General features: G+C 37.6%; 2 protein-coding genes across 3 annotated transcripts in view; one reads left to right on the top strand and one right to left on the bottom strand.

Moving 5' to 3' along the window:
- The window catches only part of LOC585628 (sphingosine-1-phosphate lyase 1), a 14,776-nt gene extending 6,785 nt beyond the window's left edge, over window positions 1-7,991 (top strand). For both annotated transcript variants that reach the window (XM_030979262.1, XM_030979263.1), the window contains 7 exons: window positions 652-750; window positions 1,364-1,510; window positions 2,832-2,952; window positions 3,503-3,620; window positions 3,853-3,999; window positions 5,003-5,120; window positions 6,059-7,991. In XM_030979262.1, the coding sequence (XP_030835122.1) occupies window positions 652-750; window positions 1,364-1,510; window positions 2,832-2,952; window positions 3,503-3,620; window positions 3,853-3,999; window positions 5,003-5,120; window positions 6,059-6,163 (855 nt within the window). In that variant the 3' untranslated portion in view covers window positions 6,164-7,991. The remainder of the gene's footprint in view (window positions 1-651; window positions 751-1,363; window positions 1,511-2,831; window positions 2,953-3,502; window positions 3,621-3,852; window positions 4,000-5,002; window positions 5,121-6,058) is intronic.
- On the bottom strand, window positions 5,706-24,755 carry LOC592311 (myosin-1). The gene is made up of 11 exons (XM_030979260.1): window positions 24,413-24,755; window positions 23,308-23,841; window positions 22,519-22,677; window positions 20,900-21,049; window positions 20,347-20,526; window positions 18,972-19,109; window positions 14,537-14,677; window positions 13,471-13,587; window positions 12,051-12,148; window positions 10,936-11,095; window positions 5,706-9,290 (listed from the first exon to the last, which is right to left on the bottom strand). Exons 2-11 carry the CDS (start codon window positions 23,812-23,814, stop codon window positions 9,039-9,041), a joined length of 1,902 nt encoding a protein of 633 aa, XP_030835120.1. The 5' UTR covers window positions 23,815-23,841; window positions 24,413-24,755; the 3' UTR covers window positions 5,706-9,038.

Raw genomic sequence — 24,755 nt, 5'->3', positions numbered from 1 at the left:
CAGTGTAAGAGACTGGATGGCACACTTTATTTATGCATGGTGTGGTGTTTATAGCTGTGATGTGTTGACAGGCATTTTAAAGCCACACTACACTACTTATAGCTACTTGCGCCCTCTATATAGCAAACAATGCCCAATCGGTGCCTGTTGGTCCACCATGATCCTCTATTTCTTATGTTAATTGAGAGCTGATTTGATGAGATAACAACCTGTCAGTGACCTTGCCGGTAGGTCTAATCCCACTGGCCAAACTAGTACAGACAGGCTTTAAATGGTCATAGAATAAATTTGGAAAAAAGTTGGACCAGCTAAATGGTCATTATCTACACTATGATAATGGACTCTAGCTGACTGCCTGCCAGAAATAACGAGAAGTTGCATGTAGGTGTGTGTCCAGCCATTCGATACAAAATACAGACTTCAAAAAGCTAACTAGAATAATAGCCGCATAAACCTTTTCTGTTTGTATAGAATAGGGTTAGCTTCTAGCATGCTGCATGTATATAGTTTGGTTTTATCCACTAGCTACCACTGAGCCATCACGCCTCCATCAAAAATTCTTTATATCAGGAATCATGCTTCCTGTATTTTGCCTTTATAGTTTTATTGCAAGTTTCAGTTATGTCATGTTTAATTTGGTTTTTGTCTTAGGCCATGAAGAAGATGATAAACAAGAACACTTGCATGTTGGTAGTCTCAGCTCCATGCTTTCCTCATGGTATTATTGATCCAATCTCAGAAGTTGCCAAGGTGAGCCTTCCTTTATCTCAACTTAAACCAAAACAACATTTGATATCTCTCTTTCGATGTACTACATCTAACTTTATACTTTATTATTTTTGTTGTTTTGTTTAATTGCATGTAAATAAAGGAACTGATTATTGATAATTGTTTTTAATTATGTTTTTCACAAAGATGCTAGCAATTTCATGTATGTTAAACATATCACAATGTTAATGGAAATGATGAAACAGTAGCTAAAAGAAGAAATACAAATATTAAATTAATTTGTCATTATTGATCTGATATTTTTATCTCCAAGTCACTATAGGTCTTCAGTGCATTTAGTCAAATGAGTCAGTGTGGTACTTGAAAAGATTTGTAATTATGCTCTGACATTGACATTCTGAATAGAAATACTATAAATAAATATTTAGTATTACATCAATTAGTTGGGCATTATGTTTTTTATAGTATGATAACTGATTAGATTGTAACTTTTATTTTTTCAACCCCAGCTTGGCTTGTTTTTATAGTTTAACAATTCGATTTGTAACTGTTTTATTTTTAAACTCAGCTTGGCTTGTTTTTTAAAGTATGATAACTCATTCAATTTTTAACTGTTTTTATTTTTCGACCCCAGCTTGGCTTGAAGTACAATATCCCTGTTCACATTGACATGTGCATGGGTGGGTTCTTGTACCCCTTCCTGAGATTAGGGGGTCATGACATACCCCCTTCAGACTTCAGCGTGGCAGGGATCACCAGTATATCAGCTGATTTACACAAGGTAAGAATTTATAAGGGAGATTGAGGCGTCGTAGTTTAGTGGATTTGTTACCAGACTGTGGATCACATGGTTCGTGAGTCCCGTCGCAGTACTAATGTCCTTTGGCAAAACAGTAAAATGTAAAATGTAAAATGGGTACCATTAGGAAGGAATTACTTGAATGCTGTGAGCACCAAAATCAGTAGCCTAGTAGAGCCAAGAGAGTGATATTAGAGTGCTTTGAGCACCTTGCTCATCATTATTATTGTTAAAAGAGAAATGTTGTGAGGAGGGTTGACCAGTAATCTAGGAGAGCGAAAAGGATATTTAAGGGAGGGAGAGAGAGAGAGAGAGAGAGAGAGAAGGTGGGGGAGAGGGAGGGATGGAGGGAGGGAAGGAAGGAAGAGAGGGAAGGAGGAAGGGAGGTAGGGAGGAAGGGAGGTAGGGAGGAAGGGAGGTAGGGAGAGAGGGAGGGAAGGAGGGAGGGAGGAAGGGAGGAAGGGAGAGAGAGAGAGAGAAGCAGAACAAAAGATACAGAGGAGAGCTAGGGACAAATGTAGGAAAAGGAAGAATGAGAGAAAGAGGTGGTGAAGCAAAGTGGGATGGAACAAAGAAAGGAGGGAGGGTGATGAGGGGAAGGAGTGAGGATTCCGTGTATCGGCTAATTTACTCAAGGGAAGACTTTTGATAGGAGCTACTTGTAAGAGAGAAATCTATATAGCTAAAATCAATCGACTACTGAATTCTTGTATTCTCACGATACAGGAGCCATCTGGATCCCCTAGGTAATGAGTTAAATAAGTTGCCTTTGAATTTATCTTGCCATGTACTCTTTAACATCAGCCCTCCTATTCTTGTCATTGTTGAATGTTATCTTCCCTGTAGTTCACCTGAGATATGCAAATTAGATTCCATTTATTGACAAGCTGAGCTAAGGGCAAGGTTTTGTTTACATAGAGAGAGATATCACCTAGAGCTATCTCATTGGGGTATCTACATGTCACGTATACTGACACCAGTACCAAATCTTTCTTGATTCAGTTTTATGGTACTGTACTTGTACCTCTACAGTGTATCCCCAGAAGAAATTAAATAACAAAGAATCGTAAAAATTCTTCCCATACTTTCCAAAATATTTGAAATTATCTTCAGGAATTTTTCATCCTACTTGATAGAATCTCTTATGTGAATTTACGAAAGAAATCCTGCGGAGCAATTGCCGCCAAAGCAAATGTCGGATCATCCTACAAAAACAGTCCAGTTCTTTTTAACATTTTAGGGTAAAATAACAGTGTTTTCTTGATGTTTTCTATTAGTCTTTTTCTATACATTCTTCACACAGTATGGCAAGGCTCCAAAAGGAAGCTCAGTTGTGCTGTACAGTGATCAGAAGTATCGTCAGGGGCAGTTCTTTGTCTCCACAGACTGGGTGGGAGGGGTCTACGCATCCCCAACTTTAGCTGGTAGGTGAACACTCTTGTCTGTTTTATCGATTTTTATATAAAAATGAATAGGATCGTGACTTAGTGCATTAGAAAAATATGAAATATTTGTGTACTAAGATTACCTTGTTAATGATAAATGTATATCAAGTGAAATAATTTGCTCATGATAACATACTGAGTAACATATGAGAAAAGGGGGAGGAAGAGGAGAAAAGGAAGGAGGAGAAGAAAGAGGAGAAGAAAAAAAGAGAAGATGAAGAAGAAATAGAATTAGAAGAAGAAGAAGAAGAAAATGAAGAAGAAAAAGAAGGAAAAAGAGGAGAAGGAGGAGACGACAATGTCGAAGAAGAAGAAGAAGAGGAAGAGGAAGAGGAAGAGGAAGACAAAGAGAAAGGGTAGGGGGAGGGGAGGGGGGGGGAGGAGGAGGAGGAGGAGGAGGAGGAGGAGGAGGAGGAGGAGGAGACTTGAGTGGAAGCAGGATGAGCAATAGAGGTAAGTAAATCTGTTGCCCTGTGTATTTTAAAGCAAATAGTGTTGGTATTGATATAATTGAATGTTATTACTACAGGGACTCGATCTGGTGCTGTGATTGCTACTGCTTGGGCCACTCTTATGCTACAAGGCTTGGATGGATACATACAGCATGCTGACAGAGTTATCAAAACCAGAGAATCAATCGAGAAAAGGTATGCTAAAAAAGGATTTACATGCATGGTTAAAAATGGTTCTTAGATAGGCAGTGGATATAAAGATTTTAAATAGGATATAGGATAGAAGACAATGTCTTATTTTTTTGAAGGAAAAGGAAAATCTGCACGTAAAACAAAACTGAATTTGAGTAGACAAATTATTGATCATGGGAATGGGTCAATATTTAATCATTGGTGCAAATTGGCAATTTGTGATTTCTCATTACAGATTGAGGGAGATTGAAGGCATCACTGTGATTGGCCAGCCCAAGGTGAGTGCGGTGACGATCGCGTCCAATGTCTTTGACGTCTTCCGTTTGGGGACGTGCCTGACGGAGAAAGGATGGCAGATGTACACGGTTCAAAATCCCTCAGGGTAAATGACGATGATGATGATGACGATGATGATGGTGATGATTATGATGATGATGGTGATGATGATGATGACGATGATGTCAATGATGATGAAGGTGATGATGATGATGATGATGGTGATGGTGACGATGATAACGGTGGTGATGAAGATGACGAAGATGATGATGAAAATGATAAAAATGATATGATGATGATGAAGGTGGTGGTGGTGGTGATGGTGATGATGATAGTAATTGTTAGTGATTTCGGATAATATTGAAATAGGATGGCAGGTGTTAACACTGCCAATTCCCTTGGGGTATGGGAGTGATGTTGATGATGGTGGTGATCATTATGATGATTATGATGGTGATGAGGAGAAGGAGGAGGAGGATGAGGATGATATTGTTGTTTGTGATCATGATTTTGGATAATACTGAAATAGGATGGCAGGTGTTTACACTGCCAATTACCTCAGTGTATGGGAGTGATGTTGATGATGGCGGTGATCATTATGATGGTGATGTTAGTGTGTATGACGATGTTATGTAGTTCATTTCAGATTTTTTTATTATCCATAGATATTAAATGAAAAGTCTGTTAAATAGTAGTAGTAGTGGTAAGGATAAATGTGATGATGGTTGGGGTGGTGATGATGTTAATGATGGTGATTATTATTATTGTATTTCTCATATCATTTTGTCAACCACTGCAACAGTATTTGTTTGTTTTTTTCCTTTTTCCTTTTTAAAATTTCTTTTTTCCAATAAACAAGCGACAAAACATACATGCACTGTATATCCATATATAGTATGCAAATCCTTGTTTTTTGTTTGTTTGAATCAACTGGCAAAATATATTTCTCTACTTTCCTTATTTATATTTGCATTCTCTTTGTCCAATACACAAGACACAAATTATTTAAACATATATGTATATCCTTGATATTGTTTGTTTGAATTCTAGTCTCATCAAAAAAGTTTTATTCATTTCAAATATGTCTTTTATTTCTCTTCCTCTGCTAGTCTTTGTGTGACTGTGACTGATCTATTCAACAAGGAGACGGCCAATCAGTTAATAGCCGACGTGGAGGAGGGCACTGCACAGATCATGAAAGACCCGAATGCTAAAGCAGAAGGCATGGTAAGAATTGGGAGGTCAAAAGGGGGGTCAACTATTTCAAGATAAAATGGGGGGAGTGTCTGTTTACATTACTTGATAACAGATCATGAAATAATGATAACATTATAATAAATGATACTTGTATAGCACATATCACTTTTCAGTACCTATGACCTAGCATCCCTAACACCAATGTGAATGGTATAGTGAGCACAGGGAGGTCAAAATGCATATAGCTCATGAAAGACCCTCAATGCAATTAAAGGCGAAAGCATTAATGGTAGCTAGGCTTTGTTAAATGTTATTCACCCCAAGGTCAATGTACATCCATTGTATCACAGTGTACATGTACCTGGCACGAAGGTGCGTATGGATGAAACCATGTTGATCTGAAGAATTTTCCTTACTTTGTTCAATGGGGATTCAGTAAAATATGATATTCATTATTAGAACCTTATAAAAAACTCTATGCAGTCAAAATACATTTACAAGCAAAACATGTCAAATAGAGCACTCAAGAGTTGAGAAGGAAAAAAATCAACAAATGTAACTCCATAGTCTCATCCTTACTAAGGCAACAACAAAGAAAAGAAACAAAATACAAAATTTGTTTTTCTAATTTTTAATCTCATGACTAACAGTAATATTAACAAACAGGTTAATCTGTGTCAATGCATATGAATATACCACTCAAAAACAAATTTCACATCATATTTCAAGAAGGAAATATTTCTTATATTGCCTAACAACCCAATATATGTTCTATCGTGTATCATTTGCAACCTTACAGTTTCTTGTGTTAAAAAATGTATTTACATGTATGTCCTGTCACCTACAAAAGCACAGTCAAACCTGCTTTAAGCAACCACCTGTATAGAAAGACCACTTTTCTTGTCTCCTGTTAAGTGGTATTTTGAAACTATTATTTTTTTTTTGTCCAACTCTTTCATGATTTACAGGCTGCAATCTATGGGATGGCTTCCACGCTACCGGACAGGTCTCTCGTTTCTGATTTTATTTGTGGATACCTAGATGCCTTCTACAGCACAGAGAGCCACCAGTAGTGAACCAGACAACAAACGGATGTCTGAACTTCCTCAACATGTGAAATGTCTTTTACCACTGGCATTTTTGTTTCTACAACCAACGTATACTACTGTTATACATATCAGAATCTTTGCAGTAAAAGAATTGAATTGCAATCATGAATTATAGCAATAACTGAAAGTTTCTGTGTTTACAGTATATGCATGCTATATATGAATGAAATGACATTTTTGTTTCTACAACCGATGTATAATACTGAGATATATATCAGAATCTTTGCATGATCCAGAGTTATGACAGTTTAATGCAGCAAAATAATTGAATTGCAACCATGAATTATAGTTTCTGTGTTTACAGTACATGCAAGTCATATGTGAATGACAATGTTGAAAAGTTTTATTTGCCTTACAAGTATTATTTGATTTCTTGACTGCCAGAGTTGTATGTCTAGTCAACTAATCTTTGATGGTTATGGTTGAATAAAATATCTTGAATATCTTGAATAACTGAGGGATCTTAATAGTGTGTCAAATTTGAGGACAATCTGAATAATCCCTTCACAGAAATTTCTATAGCAAATTTGCTCTTGGCAATCAAATTCAACAATTTCAGAAGCTTTTAGCAGTTATTGCAACTTGTTATTGATAACAAGTTTTATGAAACAGGGCCCGAATGACCTAAAGCCAGAAAGGTGTTCAATTTACGTAAAATAATGAGTTTTGTCTTCCTGGCTCCTATTGGTATGCATTTTTTTACATTCCACTGGCATTATACATGTATGCAACTGTTTTGAGATTCAATCCTAACATTCATACTAAAATTTGAATCTTTTTATATTATATGAGTCAGAGTGTCTTATTTTTTATGATGTGTGACTTCAAAGTACTATGCATGTACTTTTTATATTGATATATACGTATTTCATGTGAGATTTATGAAATTATAGTACATGTGAATAATAAAATGTTTCTAATTTGTATAGAAACAAACATTGATTCAAATCATCATAATATATTTCAGTATTGTATGCAAAAAATACCAATATAATTTTTATTTTTTGTAATATTTTGTATTAAAAAACAAAATTACAAATATATATATTTTTGTTAATGACATATACATGCAATGGTAGTATTAAAACATGATTCTCTAGCCTTCGTAGGATTAAACAAAGAAAATCAAAATTCTTATGGGTGAGCTGCAAGATATGATGTTAATTAACTTTTCTTGTTCAAGTTAAAACTTAAACAGATAAATGCAGTATCTTAATGTCCCACAAAAACATTCTCATGACAGTATGAGATATATATTATGCAAATAATGTATAATCTGTGTAGTACAGTAAAACAACATTTCATGTGTACTAAAAATCTATCAATTTTTATTGCTAATACTTAAAATTCTGAATATTCTTCTTAATTCCTACGGATATAAGCTTCTAGAAAAAAGTGATTGTTGTGGGTGGCCTTAATAGATGGGTTTCACTGTATTTTTCTACATAGTAAATATAAAAACAATTTGATTGATGTGTCACACACAATACAGTATGTGTTGCAAAATATCTCTGGATTCTACAAAGTGTATCTGAATGCGAGAAGCAATATATGAATCTGTAACCATGTAACATAACTTTCATGATTTTATTTCATGATTTTCTATACCATACTTATAATGAGGAAGGAAACACTCCACACTTTCCATTCATACAGTATGTACATGTAATTACCTCCCAATATGTGCAATTATAATGTAAATAAAGTAAAATCAAAGCATTAATTTTTTAAGTGAAAACCTATATTTGTATTATGGTACTAAATAAAATTTTGTATTTTGATTTACAGATCATATCTTCATTTTTCTTTGATTTGCATGCTTAGTTTTCTGTATAATGATCAGGTGTAAACTGAATATTCTGTATTTTTGTTTTTTAAATACAAGAAACATAACTTAACAAACACTAGTACCTCATCAAAGATACGCCACTTTTCAAACAAACAATACAATGCAGTACTAAACATTACAATCATTGCAATATGGTATTGTAACTCAAGATTATATTCCGTCAAAAATGAACATAGAAATATTTCACTGCACACTTGGCAAGGTTAAAACTGATAGAATGAACCAAAAAAATATGTACATCCTGGGGCCCCATCTTACAAAGATTCGTTATTAATAGCAACTTATTTGCGATTGATATCAATCACAACTATGTACATAAGAGATAAGAGACTGCAAACTTGCGATTGATTGAAGGACTAACGATTGATTTGGATCGCAAGTCTTTATAAAACTGGGCCCTTGAGTAAAAAACTTTAATTACCAAATTTTGATGCTATATAATACAATCATATGTACTTGATTTTATGTCCTGTAAAAACAAAAACCATTGCATGCATGAGATATTTAAAGCGTTTCAGATTCGCAAAATGTGCCGTGCGTTAATACTTGGATCACAATGGACACAACACTAAATTTTTGCAACACGCGAAAGTTTCTGGATCTACAGTACATGTACTCGCTAACAAGAGAAATTGACTACATGTCAATTACATTAATGAACTTTTCTTTTTTTAAATGGCAATAACAATATACAGGTTTATTTCTTTATTGCTGCACTTGGGTAGTAATATGGACAGACATTGTGTAGAAAAGGATTTAAAAAGATTGCTAAAAAGTAAGAAATATAGTGAATTTGTACATTTACATGTGTCCCCCACTTGTAACTTGGGTTTTAATTTCAATCTTCAAGCTTAAAATGAAAAAAAAAGAAGAAAGAAGAATCAAAGAAACAAAGAAAATTGATGTTCCACACAGGTTTTTCAGGATTGTGAATCGGAAGTTAAATTTACGAAAACACAAAAGGTCAACTTTTACCATGATGATTCAATCTCAATGTCCTGTGCAACTTCTCTGGTGGTCTTCGTAATCATGTTGCCTATCAGGAGAGAACTCTCGTCTGCACCTAAGACAGGTCAACCTGCTCTGCCCGCAGTGTCTCTGGTGGTCTTCATAATCTTGTACCCTTTCAATAGAGAACTCGCGTCCGCATTTCATACAGTTCAACTTGTTCTGCCTTCGTCTGTTGTTACTGCTGCCTGGACGTGCTGTGGAATATTGATGGCTGTGGGGTGAGGTGGCCTCCTAGGTTCATGAAATACATAATAAAAATTTAAATAATAATATACTTCAATGATGATGGTGATGATGATGATGATGGTGATGATGGTGATGGTGATGACGATGATGATGGTGATGACGATGATGATGGTGATGATGGTGATGGTGATGATGGTGATGATGGTGATGATGGTGATGATGGTGATGATGGTGATGATGGTGATGGTGATGACGATGATGATGGTGATGACGATGATGATGGTGATGACGATGATGATGATGATGGTGATGATGGAGATGATAAAGAAGATGAAAATGATATGATGATGATAGTGGTAGTGGTGATGGTGATGATGATGATGATGATAAAGGTGTTGATGATGATGATGATGATGGTGGTGGTGGTGTTGATGATAAAGGTGGTGGTGGTCATGGTGATGATGATGATGATGATGAAGATGATAAACATGATAAAAATGATATTATGATGATGATGATGGTGGTGGCCGGTGGTGGTAGTGGAAGTAGCAGTGGTAGTGGTGGTGGTGGTTATGATAATGATGATGATGAAGAAGATGATATTATAATGATGATGATAATAATGATGATGAAAATGATATAATGATGATAATGGGAAGGATGATGACAAAAATACCACATACATTTACAAAGTCAATGGCAGCAGTATTTTTGCTTTATATGGAGAGGATTGTACATCATGCACAACAATTGCGAAAATCGGGTGAGCAGTAAATATCCTACCGGCACTGGATCTAATACTATACCAAACCCAAAGTCTAATCTTTAACCTGACCTAAAATCTTATTGTAACCCCAACCCTTTGACAAAATAAAACCTGGAGGCTTGTCACTAGTGTAATAATAATAATAATGATACTGTATAGAGCATATCATTATTTAGTCCCTATGCACTTTGGAGAATAAGGAAAAGAGAAAGAATTAGTCACTAATAAGAAAATGAGATACCAACTAAAATTAAACTAAAGGAAAACTGCTCCTGAACAAATGAGTCTTCGGTCTGTTTTTTTAATTCAAGAAGTGTGACTGCCTCCTTAACGACTGATTCATACTCCTTGTAATAAATCCTTGTAAATTTTCTGTTTTTCTGTTTTTTCGTAACTCAACAATGAAAAGTGGACTGGTTGACTAAGGGCCTCTGTTGAATACATTAAATGTAAGATTTAATATCTGACATACACAAGAAACAACAAAACTTGGTATTAAAGGGAGTGTAGCCTGGCAAATACTGGTTAACGCCATCTACGTCTTCTTTTGGACAACTGCATGTAAATGAATTAATGGACTTGATTAACGGTAGTCAGCGACTTAATCTCTACATGGTCAGCGCACGCTAGCTTTCGCGAAACAGACCGATGTTCTCCTCGCGATTCGATTCGGTTGCAGGCACATGATTGCTGCGGTCGCGTCGTCCGTAGTCATATTATACCCAATTGGCCCCCGAGTCAAGCCACGGCAAAGACACGTAGTCTCATCATGCTACACCCCCTTTAAAAGGTATGATTGATTCATTTGTTAACTGTATATTGGAGAACCATGGAGAAGGTTAACCCACTCCTAAGGGAACCGGGTGCTCCCTGTATTAAGCCTATGAAGATCAGAGTATTCAGTAGTCAGTAGGTTAAACTTACATCTTGTGGGGATGGCAGATCACACTGATCCCTTCCAACGACTACCTCTGATTTCCTGCTGGCATAGCCTGAACTCTCCTGCCAAGGATTATTCACCATTGCTCCGCACTGCTCTGCCGCCATCGGGGGCATGGAGGCAGGGTACATTGCAGGGTCATTTCTAGGGGGCAAAATGATAGTATCAAAAATGTAATTTCAAAATGGAGGCTTGCAATGAGATCATTTTCTTGATGCATCTCAAATCATCCCAGGGGAGTATTTCACAAAGACTATGATCGACTCAAGTTGGACTCAAACTATGGCAAAATGACCCCCAAATCGAAATAGGGTTTAAAGGTGAAGTCCAACCTGGTAATGAGTTGGTATTAGTAAAAGGAAAAAATCAAGAGAAACGTATTATTGAAAGTTTTAGCAATATCTGAATAAAATAGGAAAGTTATGAATTTTTTAAGTTGTCATCAGTGGACACAAATTGGCAACACTGTGACGTATCTTGCCAGGTCCTCTCCAATTTGCTCTGTACAGAAGATATCATAAACTTCATTTTCTTAGTTATTGATGAAGGAATAGATTTGTTTCATACAGGGGTTATATTAAAAAAATGTTTTGCAATAATTATATTTAGGGTGCATGTATGATTGAAAATCTCCTTTGGACAAAAAAACAACTTTCTTATTTTTGATGGGAATTTGCTTAAATTTTAAGTCCTGTTCCTGATTTTTGATAAAGTTTTTTTTCTTCAGAACGTTGTAATTAAGAATGTAGATATTCCCAAACAAAAAAACTTCCTCTACAGCAGGTTCAAAACTCTCAACATTTGGTGCATAATTACTACAAAATGTTGTTTTTACAGGGACTCCTTATTTTATTAAAGTCCTAGGTTGGCCAGGAGGGATAAGACCTCCCAGCATGGTCACTAACTGGTGGTTATCTCATCAAATCAGCTCTCAATTAACATAAGAAAAAGGGGATCATGGCGGACCAGCGGGTACCGCATTGTTTGCTATATAGAGGGCGCAAGTATAGCTACAAGTAGAGCAGTCCCACCTTAAAGCAAAGGTTCAAAATTCAGAAAAATGAAACCAGACTGGACAAGATTTAATGTGACACCTCACCTTCTCTGTCCCAAAGCTTGGGTGAAATATCGATTTTCAGCTTGCAGCTTGCCGTTATTACTCATCTGCTCATCGAGCTCATGCCTCATCGACTCCATCTACACGTACAAAGTATAAAAATTGGAGAGATCTTTGGAGACGACACTATGGCTATAATGATGATGAAGAGACTGAACTGTGTTTACATTGCCTTAAAAGAGTGTTTCTTGAAAGAATAGCATAGTCATTATTAAAGGGATAGTTGAATAGCATAGTCATTATTAAAGGGATAGTTGAATAGCATAGTCATTATCAAAGGGATAGTTGAATAGCATAGTCATTATTAAAGGGATAGTTGAATAGCATAGTCATTATTAAAGGGATAGTTGAATAGCATAGTCATTATTAAAGGGATAGTTGAATAGCATAGTCATTATTAAAGGGATAGTTGAATAGCATAGTCATTATTAAAGGGATAGTTGAATAGCATAGTCATTATTAAAGGGATAGTTGAGTTTTATTGCAGAGGGCTTTACACAAAACAATTTTTTTGTGAGGTAATGAAAAAATGAGTGTCAAAGTTGAAAGAACATACTATTTAAATGACAAAAAAAAAAATCATCTTTGTTTGATCAAAATTGGTTCAGAGATGGCTGAAATATCCATAAATATAACAAATTATAGCATATTTGTGGTGCCCCAGTATTCGATAATTTGAACTAGCCGTTGAAAAAAGAAACAGCGCCTTATATGTTCTATTCCAGCCAATGCCGATGTGGGCTTTCTGTTGGCTTTTTGGTGTTGGTTATAATACGCGCAACCAGCCGGCCCATGTATGGTTATTATTAATTAATCAATTAATTAACGGTTACCATATTTTTTTAAAAGTAGAGCTGAATTGGTATGATCGTATCGGTTAAATTTCACACATATTTGGGTCTAAAATTACCTTCATAGCAGTTTTAGGTCCTTAAAGGGCACTAGAAATGTCATAAATAAGATAGAGAAATAAACATGCACTTTGAAGGCAAGAACTCAACTATCCCTTTAACATGAACACAGCCAATGGAGACAGTGTGTCCTCCCCTCGTATTTCCTGTTTCTGGTAGATTAAATTGAAGGGTCTGTTGATACATGTTAATGTTTTTCGGCACTTACCCAATTATTTCTCTATCCTTAGGACATTTTTAAGGAGCGACTTCCCTTACAACGCAACTCTACTTCAACGTATTCTTAGTTTAGAAAAGTACACACAAATTGTTGCAACATATACACTTAAAGCAATGAAGGGATATTAATTAGGGAAATATTTCACTTGTGGGGTAAGTACTATGAAGGAATCAAACAGAAGGGATATAACTCAGGTAAAATGACAGTAACTACATTGTATCTCATACACTAAAGATAAATGTTATGAGGTAAGTAGCTGCTTGGTACTAACCTGTCTATTAAGCATTTGACAGTTCCTTTTCCAAGTTTCCAACTCATTGCGAAGGCTGCTTTTTGTCTTCTCCATCTCTGCACACCGCTCCTTGAAATCAGATTTATACGTGTCCACCTAAAATGAAGATAATTGCACATCACGCTCATTACGATTTTCAATGAGATATTTATTAAAGGTAATACAAAGTTTTGGTACGGGGTCATGCATTTGGTTCAAATGAACTTATTGGAAGAATATGCGATTTGACAATATTCAATGATCGTTGTCGCGGTTGAAATCAAGTCTAAAGTGATGAAATTGTAAATAATAAACTCTTTATGTCGCATAGCTCCCTCTCAAGACTGATATTACTTTAGCTTTAAAACAATGTTTCTTGACTGCAATCGACCAAATTATATATCAGAACTGCATATTCTGAGATTTGCATGGTCGCAGCTACCATGGAATGGCCTTAGGCGCTATTTGAAATCCTTGAAGGTTACCAGGAGCAACAGTAAATTTTTGATTATTCAATTTCTTGAAAGCAGAAGTGTTTGAGGGGCTAACTTTTCTAGTGCTTATAATACATCCACAGGGGCATCCAAATATATCAACATTTTAAGGAATTACTATCCATCCTATTTTCAAAATTTCCCAAAACTTTGCATTACTTTTATGATAGCCTTGTTCATATTGGGAATACTGCAATATCACTGATGTGCATATCTAGTGTTTTCCACGTCAACCTTACATATTAACAATACCATCATTTTATGTTATTCGTCGTATATATCTAGATCAAGAAACTCATCAGCAATAATACAGAATTCACTATAATGGGTTAGCACTGCACTATGAGGTCTTACAAATTTTAAAAGCTGGGAGAGATATTTGAATAGGGAACCCCTTTTTTCAGGATCCATGTAAATGACCACAGAACCACTATGGTTCTGCTGAAGTTTCACCCTACAGAGCATTCAACCTTCTCTTGAGGGCTTAAAAAGAAAAAGAGCTGCAATAAGGATTTGATCCTAGAACTCCTGCTTTCAGTGTCCAGGCAAATGAACATAGGACCACTGCTTACCTGAATAAATGCAGCAGACAACTCGCCCTTTGTAATATTGAGCTCTTCTTCTGCGTGTTCCTTTGCTGCTTTGAGATCTTTACAGGTGGAACAAGGCTGGAATTTTATTTGGGAGAGGGTGGCCAATTGTCGCTGATTCTCCTATATTTTGAGAGACATCATTTAGGGTATTGCTTTGTTAAGAAATGTGATCATCATCATGAGATTAATATATAATGATTTATCTCTGGTACAAGATACATGTATACTCTGGTGACAATTGCTCTCATATCAACATCATACACTCTCTAAATCCCTTAGCCTAGATGAAGAACTAGACCTAACCCTTAACCTAACCTATTACTAGTACCCTACTGCAACCTACCCTAACCTGTATCTTTGATGGAATAAAAATAATAATAATATTTAATTTTTATATAGCACTTAATACAAATGTCTCTAAGCGCTTTACAAATATACTATTACCCCAGTCATTGGATTCAGTGCTTGCCCGCACACACTGTGTGCACAATCTCCACTCCCTGGGGAGCATTCCAGCCGGGCGTTACTTGACGCTCACAAGCTGTTTGACCAACAATAAATAAAGCCAATGTGGGAAGACCAATTTATTACTGATACAGGTATATCCTTCAAACTGAACAATTTATGTACAAGTTAATAGTTTAACAATGACCTTTAGGGCCCTGTCGTACAAAGAGTTGATATCAATCGCAACTATGTACATAAGAGATAGGAGACTGCAAACTTGCGATTGATTGGAGGACTTGCTATTGATTTTGTTCAATTGCAACTCTTTGTAAGACGGGGCCCAGATTAACACTTCGGCCGCTTGTTTGCCAAATATGCATTTTTGCACAAAACGATATGCACCAAATGAGGGCTAGATTTCGAGAAACGGGCTCCTGTCTATCTATCAATCTATTCTACCTATCCATCCATCCTTTCCTCCATCCATCCTTCCCTCCATTCATCCATCCATCCATCCATTCTTTCCTCCATCCATCCTTTCCTCCATCCATCCTTCCCTCCATCCATCCTTCCATCCATCCATCCTTCCTTCCATCCATCCTTCCCTCCATCCATCCTTCCCTCCATTCATCCTTCCCTCCATTCATCCTTCCCTCCATTCATCCTTCCCTCCATCCATCCTTCCCTCCATTCATCCTTCCCTCCATCCATCCTTCCCTCCATCCATCCTTCCCTCCATTAATCCTTCCCTCCATTCATCCATCCATCCATCCATTCTTTCCTCCATCCATCCTTTCCTCCATCCATTCTTCCCTCCATTCATCCATCCATCCATCCATCCTTTCCTCCACCCATCTATACTCCCATCCATCCATCCATCCATCCATCCATCTATTCATCCATCCATCCATCCATCCATCCTTCCCTCCATCCATCCTTCCCTCCATCCATCCTTCCCTCCATTCATCCATCCATCCATCCATCCTTCCCTCCATTCATCCATCCATCCATCCATCCTTCCCTCCATCCATCCTTCCCTCCATCCATCCTTCCCTCCATTCATCCATCCATCCATCCATCCTTCCCTCCATTCATCCATCCATCCATCCATCCTTCCCTCCATCCATCCTTTCCTCCATCCATTCTTCCCTCCATTCATCCATCCCTCCATCCATCCTTTCCTCCATCCATCCTTCCCTCCATTCATCCATCCATCCATCCATCCTTTCCTCCATCCACCCTTTCCTCCATCCATCCTTCCCTCCATCCATCCTTCCCTCCATCCATCCTTCCCTCCATCCATCCTTCCCTCCATCCATCCTTTCCTCCATCCATCCTTTCCTCCATCCATCCTTTCCTCCATCCATCCTTCCCTCCATCCATCCTTTCCTCCATCCATCCTTTCCTCCATCCATCCTTCCCTCCATCCATCCTTCCCTCCATCCATCCTTTCCTCCATCCATCCTTCCCTCCATCCATCCTTCCCTCCATCCACCCTTCCCTCCATCCACCCTTTCCTCCATCCACCCTTTCCTCCATCCATCCTTCCCTCCATCCATCCTTCCATCCATCCATCCATCCATCCACCCATCCATCCTTTCCTCCATCCATCTATCTATCCATGGCATTCATCCCTCCATCCAAACTTTCCTCCCTCCGTCCATCCATCCATCCATCCATCCATCCATCCATCCATCCATCTTTTCCTCCATTCATCCATCCATCCATCCATTTATCTATCTATCCATGACATTCCTCCTTCCATTCAGGGCTATCTATCATCAAACAATCTGTGTAGTACAATGCAATCTGCTTATAGATCTTCTCATAGCGTTGAAACTGCTCTTTTACGTGTATATAATGATTTGTTGTTAGCTGTGGACCAAGGTGATGAAGCTGTTTTAATACTTTTAGACTATTCTGCAGCTTTCGATACTATCAGTCATGATGTTTTTCTTGATCGCTTACGTATTAGATATGGTGTATCAGGTACTGCCTTGAATTGGTTTAAAACATACTTTATGAATCGTTCACAATCTATTGTCATTAATGACTCATTATCCAAACCTAATGTTCCACTTGAAGGTGTTCCTCAGGGATCCGTCATCGGCCCTTTATCATTTACTCTGTACACTGCACCACTTGAAGATATTATTGAAGCGCATGGTTTAGGCCAAATGATATATGCAGATGACACCCAAGTTTATGTTGTTTTGAAACGTGATTCTGACCATTCTGTTATTACTAAACTTGAAAGATGTATAAATGATATCAAAGCTTGGTCCACTGCTAATGATTTGAAGTTAAATGAGGATAAAACTGAGGTTATACATGTAACATCTCGATTCAGAAAGTCCTCCCATTTACCATCTGTCGAAATTGCTAATGTTCCGATACAACCTGTCAAAAGTGCACGTAACCTTGGTGTCATCTTTGAAAATGATCTTAGGATGGATGATTATATAAAAAATATTTGTCGCTCAGCTTCATATGCCTTGTACAAGATAGGTCGTATTAGAAATTTCTTGATCAAAAATCTACTGAAACACTTATACATGCATTTATCAATGCAATAGCCTTCTATATGGCCTTCCGGACTTGCACATTGTAAAATTCCAGAGAATCCAAAACTCTGCTGCCAGGCTTGTAACACGCATGCGTTCTTGTGAACACATCACCCCAGTACTTCGTGAATTGCATTGGTTGCCGGTGACGTACCGCATTATGTACAAAATCTTAGTTTTAACTTATAAATGCATTCATGAATTGGCACCAATTTATCTGCAAGAATTAATCCAGGAATACAAACCCTCACGCAGTTTACAGTCATCTTCACAATTAAACCTTGTATCTACTTCTGTGTCAACTCTTTCTTATGGTAATCGCTCCTTTCGCAAAGCTTCTGCTGAACTTTGGAACAGATTACCTTTAAATGTAAAAAACTGTCAAACCGTTAACCTATTCAAAACTAGTCTCAAGACACATTAAAGGTACTATGTCCCATTTGCAGGCCAAAAAAATGAAAAAGTTAAATTCCAACCGCATTTGAAAGATAATACTAATTTAGAACTTCCCTAAAAAAGGTGGGGCTTGAAAATGTCTGCAAGTGGGAAAATAACGACTATTAGTTGTCAAATCGACTTTAGGGCTATAGAGCCCAAAAGTAATAGTCTTGATTTTCAGACAATTGTACCTAATGGTCATACGTTTTATGCTGCGCAAAGATTCAATCAGTTTAATCTTGGCCATCACAAGAAGAGGGTTATTGATGTAGACAAATGCTCATGTACCCTTTACAACTCTTTTCATGTATGTTATTACCAAAGAAGAAAAAAAGCCAGTCAGTCACTCAATAGTGTCTGACAGTGAAGTCTAGCAAGTAAACGGGTTTCCTTGCATAATTTGAATATGAGGACACTGCTAACGTTTAAATTTCACAGATAGGACATACATGACATATTCATAATTCCTGCAAAGTTCTACAGAATTTGAGGTTGGCTGCAAAAGGGACATAGTATCTTTAACCTATTCAAAACTAGTCTCAAGACACATTTATTCAAAATTGCGTTTGATGATTAATTAACTCGGTTCACTTTGACGTGTATTCCATATGTATTGTAATTTGTATGTTTATTTGCACTTTTAGTTTTGTATAAGATGTAATTGTATATCAGTCTATTTTGTGTGTATAGCACTTAGAGACTTCGGTGGTAAGCGCTTTATAAGTAACGCTTTTATTATTATTATTATTATCCATCTACTCACTTGTCTATCTATCCTTCCATTTACTCATCTATCATCCTATCCAAACCTTTATTCATTTATTCATCCTCCCATCGATTCATTCGTTCATTTTCTCTCCATATATCTTTGAATCTTTGGTTCTATCAAAACTACACATTTATATATCAATGCATGTACATGTATCAGTACAGTCATTCCATTAAGTAACGGACCCTAAACTCACCGTCTTCTCAGCTAGAGCCTTATCCCTTTCTTGTCTCAGAGATTCATTTTCAGTTTCTTGGTGCTTCTGGAGCTTCATCAGTCTTGAGTTCTCCTTCGTTAGGCTCTTGATTTGTATCGAAGGCAAAACCTGATTGACCTGCATTAAAGAGAAGCTAGGTTGAGTCCAGTGGAGTGTTTCACAAAGACTACGATCAACTTTAAGTTGGACTTAACTATCTCAGCATTATGATCTGTAGATAGTATTCTTTCCTTCAGTAATGTAGATTTGTGACCATGATTCGTACGTCCCTTGAGAGACCAATGCATGTAAATGGTGGGAGAAAACAGTGGCATGAATGGCCTGCCATAGTTAAGTCCAACCTAAAGTCGCTCCTAGTCTTTGTGAAACATTCCCCTGGTAAAGATGAAAACTAATTGTGAGCTTCCTAGTTCTCAGTAGGAATGTTGAATGAGAAGGATCAAGTACCCCAGTCACATATTCAAAATAAAGATAAGAAGTAGCTATAGGGTTGGACCAAACTCTAACGCAACATGCAGTTTTAGTTCCTAAAGATATCTGTGTGAAGTACATAGATAAACCTGGCATCTACTGCAATGTAGCAAAGCTTCATAAAGCATGTGACAAGCACACTACACTTCATAAAGAAAGCCTTTAGAGATATCAGAATTCAGTAGATTATGAGTTAACCCTTTCAGGACAGGATTTATTTTTAGGGTTAAATTGTTCAAATATTGATCTTCAGATGGGAACCTGTATGTTCCCTTTATTGCAACATTGTTAAAATGAAATGTAATGTCTCTGAAAACAATATCCAGGGTTGAGAATGTTCCTGAAAATATGAATGAATCAGAATGGCAAATTTTGATAGAAAAAAAACAGTGATTTTTGATTTGCTCAACATGTTGCTCATCAAAGGAGTTTAATGATTATTATTCTGTTTAAAATTCCTGGCATCAAAGGTATATTATAGTCATAAAAAATGGACGCAGTGTGTGCAGAAATTGTTGTCCTTTCTACTCACACATCTGGCATATTCTTTTTAGGGCTGTGAATCAACTGTAGAGGTGTTGTCTAATGGATAGGTCCCTGGACTGAAATCCACAAGGTAGGGGTTCAAATCCCTACCACATCACTAACATCCTTTGGCAAGACATTAATCAACATGTGCCAAACTCAACCCAGGAGTAATACATGTAAGTGGGCAAGAACCAGCTATGATTTTATTCCTTGAATACCCTGAGGGCTAGGGTTACTGGAGCTAATGCCTGGGCTATACTAGTCCCAAGACCTTTGGAAGCGCATAGAGACATTGGATAATAACGTGAAACACGCTTTACAAGAATGGGATATTATCATCAATATTATCACTTACAGGAGAATCAGCCATTAATGCAGAGCGGGATCCGTCTGAGAATGCTGATCTCATATGGGCTATCTGTATGTCATCCCTCTGTTGGAGCTTCTCAAGAGCCTTACTCAGTTCCTCGATCCGAGTAGACAGCGCCTCGATCATCACTTGCTTCATCTTGATGGTCCTCTCAGAATTTTTCACCTGGAAAAAAGTTTGGAAAATCTGCATTGCACACCTGAATGCTAAGAAAGAATAAATGCTTGTAAGTAAGCAAACAGACGGCCAACGGCTTTAAGTCCTCTCAGATGATCTGGTAATGAGGATTGATGACTTACCAAAGGCCACTAGCGCATCGACTGAGCTATCGCGCCTCCTCAATTGTTGAAACGTGTTGAAGTAAGATGTTAGCTGGTGTCTCTCCTTAATTTGCACATTTTCGTTATTTCCTATGCTGGTCTTTGCAGCACTTATCTACATATTCCCCCCCCCCCCCCCCATCTCCCTCAAGTCAAAGACAGCTCAAAATGACATAATTTAAATTTTCAAATTCTCTTTTCAAAGATTACATCAATACCTTTCCTTCCATGTCAAATAGCGTCTTAGCAGTTTGTTCCTTGGGGTTATCGGCTTGCTCAAGAGTAGCTTTGATCTTAGCGATTTCCTCCTCTTTCTCATCAATCTTTCTCCTTTGTTGCTTGATGATTTCCTTGTACTGGATGGTATCCTGTAAGAAAAAAATCAAAAAAGAAAAAGGTGTTGTGCCTCATTTAGAGGTGACGTGGTCAAGTGGATAGGTCACCAGACTGTGGATCACAAGGTCCGCGGTTCAAGTCCCGCCGTGGCACTAATGTCCCTTTGGCAAGACATTAATCTACGTTTGCCACACTGGACCCAGGTGAGGTTAATGGATACCTGGAATGATTATTCCTTGAAATGCACTGTGCGCTGATAACGCCTGCTGGAGCTAAAGCTGGGTAATAATCTCCAAAGCTGTGTTGAAGCGCATAGGGACATTATATAATGTGATATGTGCTATAGAAGAACCAAATATTATTATTATCATTATTTATATTTGCCCATTATGTGCATTAAATGGGTAGATCTATGGCAATAATGAGAGGAATGCAGGGCCTGCAGGTAGAAGAGTCTCAATACTCAAGTGGTTACCCTGGGTAAATAAGTCCAAATTGTTACTAATGTTGAAATAATAACATTATGTAACGCTACAAAAAAAAACACTTTCAAAGGATCTTGCCCACATTTATTACAAACAGGAAAGGGAGTTCCTCATACTTCAAATCTTCTACTTCTTTTGCACACTTTCGAGTTTCGAGAATTGGTTTCTCCAATTTTATCAAAGTTACTTTAACAAAGCATTATCATGACAGTCCTGTTTACATATGCATAATAAAGAGGGAGTACAGTGTAGGAAAGGACAAGAGACTGAGATTACTCTTTTATTTGTTTCCTTTATTAATCTTAAATAACTATCTAATAAATAACTGACACTTAAATAGCAGCTGAAGGGACAATATTTTTCTACGGCTTCCCAATCAACCTTCGGTATGTGTTGTACACTCAGTGGCCTGCCATGAATTTAAAAACTATCTCTGGCCCACTTAACAAATTGATTAAAAAATATATGATCGTGTTTATGGGGCAATTTAAAAACTGAAAATCCTGCATATAGCTAGCATATATTTTAAGGAAATTATTTCAAAGAACCCGATTCTAAAAACAATATTAACCCACTGCCTACGAGAATCTGAGAATACAGTAGGGAAAGGGTTAAGAGGTGTCGTGGACGAGTGGATATATCACCGGACTGTGGATCACAAGGTCCGCGGTTCAAGTCCCACCGCGGCACTAATGTTCTTTGGCAAGACATTGATCTACATTTGCCACTCTCCACCCAGGTGTTAAATGGGTACCCGGTAGGATGAGAAAGCTAATGTGCTTAGATTAGCAAGTGTGCGCTTGTAAAAATGACGCCTGGTCGGAATGCTCCCCAGGAAGTGGAGAATGTGCATACATTGTGTGCGGGTAAGCCTGAATCCGATGAATGGGGTAATAATATAATTGCAGGGCTCTCAGGGAGAGCAGTAGGAATACTGGAATACTGATGAGGAATACTGATGAGTCTACCCTGGGTAAAACAAGACATTTTATTATTATTATAAGCATTCCAATTACCATTAGGTCTTTAAGACTTCCTCCTTGGTCGACCAAGAGTTGCTTCAGATGACCCTTAAGATGAAGGTTCTCTTGGATGACTGCTTCATGGATTTCTCTTGAGACGCCTATCTGCAATCCACGGCTCATCAGATAGTCAGACTTTCCAGGTTGAGGCGACTGAATACACACATGTATAAGGGTCCAAACAAAAAGTGAGAAAATAGAAAAGAGAGAGAGGAAAGAGATGGAGAGAAGACACGCAAGTGATATAGGGAATCGGAGAGTTATAGTAATAACGTACAAAGAGCGAGAAAGGGATAGATGAAAGGAAGAGAGAGAGAGAGAGAGAGAGAGAGACAGGAAAAGAAAAAGAGAAAAAGAAAGAGAGAGAAAGAGAGAAAAAGAGTGAGAGAGAGACGGGGACAGATAGACAGAGACAGTGGTAGACACAAAGAGAGATACAGTGAGAGAGAGAGTGTGTGTGTGTATAGAGTTTTTAAAAAAAGGTTTAATTTCTTTTCCTTCATATTTGTTTTAAAAATTTCACATTTATCATGTATTTATCTCTGAATTAATTTGTAAAAAAATAATATTACATAATCGAAATTGAAAGCATAGCAGCCTTTTAAGAAACAAAAGTGAATTACTTTCATTATGAAAGATTGATTGGCTGTAAACTACAACAACAAAAAAAAATTAAAAAGAGAGAGAGAGACATATCAGTTCCATGATCTTTGCAATAGAGTCAACTTTTCATGATGAAAATCTGATTCACACCTAATCTTTACATTATTTGCTGAAACTTACCTTTGGCTTCGCCATATCTGCATTTGTACCTTCTTCCTTCTTCTCTTCTTTATCCTCTGTCCCCCCGTCTACCGAGTCACTCCCCGCAGCTTTTGAAGTTTCTACGCTTTCATCACTCTCTGCGCTCTTTCTTTCAGAAAAGTTTTCTCCCTTCTTCATGTCTTTCCTTAAACCAGCTATTTCACTGTCTTTCACTCGCAGCTGGATCCTGCTTCGTGTCACAAAGGCCTCGTTTCTCCAGACTTCCAGTTGCAGATCCTCTGCCTTCGTCTCTGCCGCCGCTAGCTTCTCTTGAAGCTCATTAAAAGCTTGTGTGAAATGGGTCAGGCCTTTGAGCTGCTCCGCCATCGCATTGCGATCAGAGACGGCCACGTACGCCATGACGGCGTAGGCATTCAGCTCCTTTCTCATCTTGGCATCTTGCGTTGTGACCAAGCCATCGTCTGAAGTCCTTCCTGGTCCTGGAGCGTTCATTGCGAGGACAGCAACCTTTTGCTCATCAGCCATTGTAACCAAAGTCCCTTATTCTGCAAACTGAAAGAAACACACAGAGCTCACTCTAGATGAAGATCAAGGGAATTTCACGGGTAGATCGTCTCTTGATCCAACAAGGAAAAACCCCAAGATTTGAATTGCCCTAGATCTTTGCTTTCACCATATTTTCTCTCGTTCATGAAATCATTAAAGCCACATGGTTGGACATGATCAGATTAAGGAAAAGTCAGAAATTGGCATTGATCCAAAATCTAAAGTCGAGTTGGCAAGATGTCAATACTCAACAGCGCGGAAGAAGCAACTTGAAATGAAATAGCGGATATCAAACCACTTCCTCCTCCAATGAATAGGCTACAGTAATGACAGTTAATTGTGATCAGCATTTTACAAATTAGCTTTAGGTCTAGACTAGATTTAACTTCATCATATATTTCATAACTTTATAGACTACAGAGTAGACTACAGTTGAGTTATCAGTTAGTTAGTCTAGATCGAGTCTGAGTCCTAAGTTTATACATTTATATAACTGTAGCCAAGGGGTACAGTACAAATTAGGTGCAACATACCTGCCCATCTCCTTAACTACAGTGAAAGATAAAGACCAACTTACCGACAAAAGAACACGAAGAAGGCAACACGTCAAACTCATAATCAAGGCCAAGGTGAAGGTACCGTACAGATTGATCAGATTCAGAAATCAACAGAGAGTCAGAGCAGAATGACTTCAATTATTCAATGAGTCCGAGGCAAACAGAAGTAACTACGGACTGATGTTGAGCTGAGGGCAAAATTGGAACTGCGGTGGTATAAACTGGAGAAGACAACTCAGTTTATACGAGAAAATGTAGAACATCACACCCAAATGTGTCATACATGTCTAGGTTATTGCGCCCAATATATGAATGTCTTCCATGGGTAAACAGTGGGAATCCCCGACGAAGTACCACGCAACA

This window comes from Strongylocentrotus purpuratus, unplaced genomic scaffold (assembly GCF_000002235.5).
Source record: "Strongylocentrotus purpuratus isolate Spur 01 unplaced genomic scaffold, Spur_5.0 spur5_scaffold_10, whole genome shotgun sequence".
In the NCBI taxonomy this organism is placed as follows: Eukaryota; Metazoa; Echinodermata; class Echinoidea; order Camarodonta; family Strongylocentrotidae; genus Strongylocentrotus; species Strongylocentrotus purpuratus.
This window is presented reverse-complemented; position numbering and strand designations above follow the sequence as displayed.